The sequence below is a fragment of the Perna viridis genome, unplaced genomic scaffold, assembly GCF_037379345.1.
Source record: "Perna viridis isolate PV_CMFRI_1.1 ecotype Kerala unplaced genomic scaffold, ASM3737934v1 SUPER_16.15, whole genome shotgun sequence".
Lineage (NCBI taxonomy): Eukaryota > Metazoa > Mollusca > Bivalvia > Mytilida > Mytilidae > Perna > Perna viridis.
The window spans coordinates 1-4,001 of NW_028288518.1; the positions used below are offsets into that span (position 1 = coordinate 1).

Genomic DNA, 4,001 nt, shown 5'->3' on the forward strand with positions numbered 1-4,001 from the left:
AAAAAAAAAACCGAAGAATAAAATGCATTTTTAAAAAAAAAGTAATCAAGGGAACCAAGATTCTAGCGAAAACCAAAGGCATGTTATCCAGGGACAAAAACCAGACATGGAAAACAGACACAAACAACAAGGAACATTAAATAACCAAAATAATACATACAAAATAATAAAAGTAATTGAGCAAATTCTGTCCTTAACATAAATGATACCATTGGTATAAATCGTACCTAATCTAATCTAGAGTGTATAGTATTGCTGACAAATTGCCAACTGAAACGTCGCATAGCATCATTTACTTAATTTATTATTCAATTGTTTTTTTTTTTTTTATGGATGAGCGGAAATGTGAATGAATATGATTTTAACGTTTTTACTACAAAATACTAATTTTATCCGAACTACGTATTTTGCCTATGCGTTATTATGTCAGAGTTCTAGGTACTCCAATTACGAAATTTCACGACAATTTCAAACTACGATGCTACGTGGAAAGAGAAATGTATTATTTGCTATTTTAGGCATGTTTACTATAGGATTTTTTTTCTCTTTACACTTTAAACAAAATAACGACAATCAATGTAAATTAAAAAGTCAGGTAAATGCGTCCTCTGGTTCAGATATACTTTTAAATATGGAAGATTTGACTTCTATTGTAAGGACAGCAAAAGCAATGGACAAAAGACCTGTTATGATAACTTTAGTCAATGATGGTTATTACCAACTAGCCTTTAATTGGTTATGTCATACAAAAACAATGGATATTCACTCACAAGTGAGTATTTTTCCTTGCTTTATTCATTGCACTTTAGTGTTTTCATTTCTCTTTATATGTGCCCTATCAAGAGCAACAACGATAAATGCAAAACATAAAAGAGGTGTGAAAGACAAATGCTAATAGTGAAGTCCGAGTTGCTCATTTGCTTTTGTTACTTTGTATGTATGATTTTAGTTACTTTATGCTCTTTGTTGTGTATGTCTGTTTTCTATATCTGGTCTTTGTCCCTGGATTGCATTCTTATGATTACCGCTATAACCTTGGTTCCCTTGATTACTCTACCAAACGATTACAAAACATTGAAAGAGTAATCAAGGGAACCAAGGTTATAGTGGTAATCAAAGGGTAATCAAGGGAACCAAGGTTATAGCGGTAATACAAAAAATGTAATCCAGGGACAAAGACAAGACATGGAAAACATACACAACAAAGAACATACAGTAACTAAAATCATAATACAAAGTAACAAAAGCAAATGAGCAACTCGGATTCCACTAAAAAACTGGGAGCATGGACCAGGTGCACCGGTAGGGTAAGCGTCCTGTGCTTTTCTAAAAACACCCGTCGAGTTGCTCATAAAAGTCAAGTCCGGGGTAGACGAAAGAAGAAAGGAAAACTATAACACGTTGAAAAAATCAGTTTTCATGGCGCTGATGAATACACCGTAACGAAAGATCAAATAAAGCTATAAAATACGCGATAAGACTTTTTGAATACATCAAGCACCAACATAATATAGGTATAAGAACAACAACGCGGGTAAGTCTGTTTTCCAGAAAGTACTATGACAATTCGATGGTCGTGGAACCTGTAAACAAATCAAGTAAAATACGCATGAACTATTTAATCGTTCACGAAACCGAAACATAATGGTCGAGAGAGAAACCTGTAAAAATCAACGAAAATAAGCATGAACTGTTCACTCTCATTCACTAATATGACGACCAATCATTAAATATACAATCAAGGAATAACAATATTGTTATTTAAAGATTAATGTGTTAGGCGATATGAGTAAATTTTATTAATCATCATCAGAAAAACCAGTAGCCTAAGAGATTAAGGACAACAACTCAAATTACAGAAGAGCTTTGAATGTTAAATTAGATAAAAAAAAAAAAAAACTATTCAGATATTCAATTGCATCATACATAATATTGACATTCACCATTGACGCCTGCGAGGCAGGTATTGACCAAGGTCATTACAAATAATTCTAATAGGCTGTCTAAAAATAATTATTTCTGATACCCACACCTTATTGAGAAGTATTTGACAAAATGATTATAGACAAAGGATTTCATGATAGTATTAATACATCTTCTTTATTGTTTGACCACTATTTTTCTCAACTATTCCCGTGGCAATATTACGGTGGCCACTTAAATAACAGTTTACCGGAACAAATTACGCCGTAATTGAAGCGGTAAATTTTGATTTAAGTGCGCTTTTAAAACCTGGTTGAAACAGCATTTTCATCAAAAAAGATTATGTACCTAATCATGATCAAAACGGAGGTATCCAGCTTTCCGGTTTTTGTTTTGATATATCTATTTGTTTTAGGATGGCAGATGACACTTACCCTACCGAGGTAAATGGTCCATACTCCCAGTTTTTAGTGGAATCCAAGTTGCTTATTCACTTTATTTTACTTTGTATTATTTTGGTTATTTTATATTCTTTGTAGTGTGTATCTGTTTTCCAAGTCTGGTCTTTGTCCATGGATTACATTCTTATGATTTCTGCTAGAATCTTGGTCCCTTGATTACTATTGTACAGACTTTCGTTAACCTTTTGATTGTTCCTTTTGTTTATAACCTACAGGTTGCAATGTCTAGGACGCTGTTTTAGGAGTATTTAAGGCATAAAACAGAGATTTATGTTTATTAATGTTTACAGTTCTAGTTATGGGAAATAACTACAGCATGAACGTTTTTCTTAACAAAATTTGTTAGTTAAATATCATTAAACATTGTGAAAAAAAAAATCGACGTTTGAAATACTTACATATGTGTAAGAAATTAAAGTACCATGCTCCCATGACAATATATATCTCCAAATTTTTTTTTATCTCTATTGTTGATTTAAAACTTATTTTAGAAAGTAAATTAACAGATTTCGCTTAATTAAAACACGTGTCTGTTTTATAAGGAAAAATTTTTATTTCATACATGTTTTTGTTGTAGGTTTTAGTGATTACTACTGATCCTAAAGTTAAAATGCAGCTTAGAAACGTATCAACAGTAATAAGAATAATTGTCATCCGGAAGAGTCCTATAAAAGGGGACCAGGAACACGGACATGCCGGTTACATAAAGCTGCTACTCTGGCGAACACAAATATTGACTGAGTTGTTAGACAATGGCATACCTACACTTCTTTTCGAATTTGATTCATTGTGGATTAAAAACCCTTTACCTTTATTTCGTTTATATGAAAATAAAGCAGACATGATGTGTGTGAAAAACTATAAAAACCCTGGTACGGTTAATGGAGGATTTTTTTATTTATTTCCTACGCCTAAAACAAGGACAGTATTTCATAAATTGCTGGACATGTTGAATGCTTTATATGCAAGATACAGCACGCTAAGTTTAGATTGCGAATTACCAACAAATGATAATGACCAAGAAATGCTGTCAAGACTTGTACGAAGAAAATATGCTAACATCAATGTTATTATTTTACCGTACTCAGATTTTGCTGACGGTGTCTGGTATGAAATGGAAGATATAAAGAGAACTTTAGTAAAACCGTATATTATCCATAATGACTATATTGTAGGAAACAAAGCAAAGATATTACGATTTAAAGCGTGGGGGCAGTGGTTTGTAAACGATTTAGCCAATGAGGTATGCAATTTCACAAAAATAAAAAAATATTTACACTGTTTACTTATGAATTTATTAATAATTTTCTTGCACGTGGACCGTGCTCCCAGTTTTTAGTGGAGTCCGAGTTGTTCATTTGTTGTTACTTTGTATGTATGATTTTAGTTACTTTATGTTCTTTGTTGTGTATGTCTTTGTTCCTGGATTACATTCTTTTGATTACCGCTATAACCTTGGTTCCCTGAAAAATCAAGGTTTTAATGTTATTATATTCAGATAATAGTCTTGAAGTGATTGTCTCCAAAAGATCTTTCGAATTTTTCAGGATCCACATTGAATAAATACCACTACGGGAGTAACAAGTGTCATGGTTTGACTGCAGACCCTCTTTGACA

The 4,001-nt window shown here is 32.4% G+C and overlaps 1 protein-coding gene across 1 annotated transcript; it reads left to right on the plus strand.

Annotated features, from left to right (window-relative positions):
- The first annotated feature begins 332 nt into the window (after positions 1–332).
- Positions 333–3,723, plus strand: LOC148596431 (uncharacterized). Its single transcript, XM_088564545.1, has 2 exons — positions 333–772; positions 2,962–3,723. The coding sequence occupies exons 1-2, from the start codon at positions 350–352 to the stop codon at positions 3,721–3,723; spliced, it is 1,185 nt and encodes a 394-aa protein (XP_088420671.1). The 5' UTR covers positions 333–349.
- Positions 3,724–4,001: the final 278 nt, after the last annotated feature.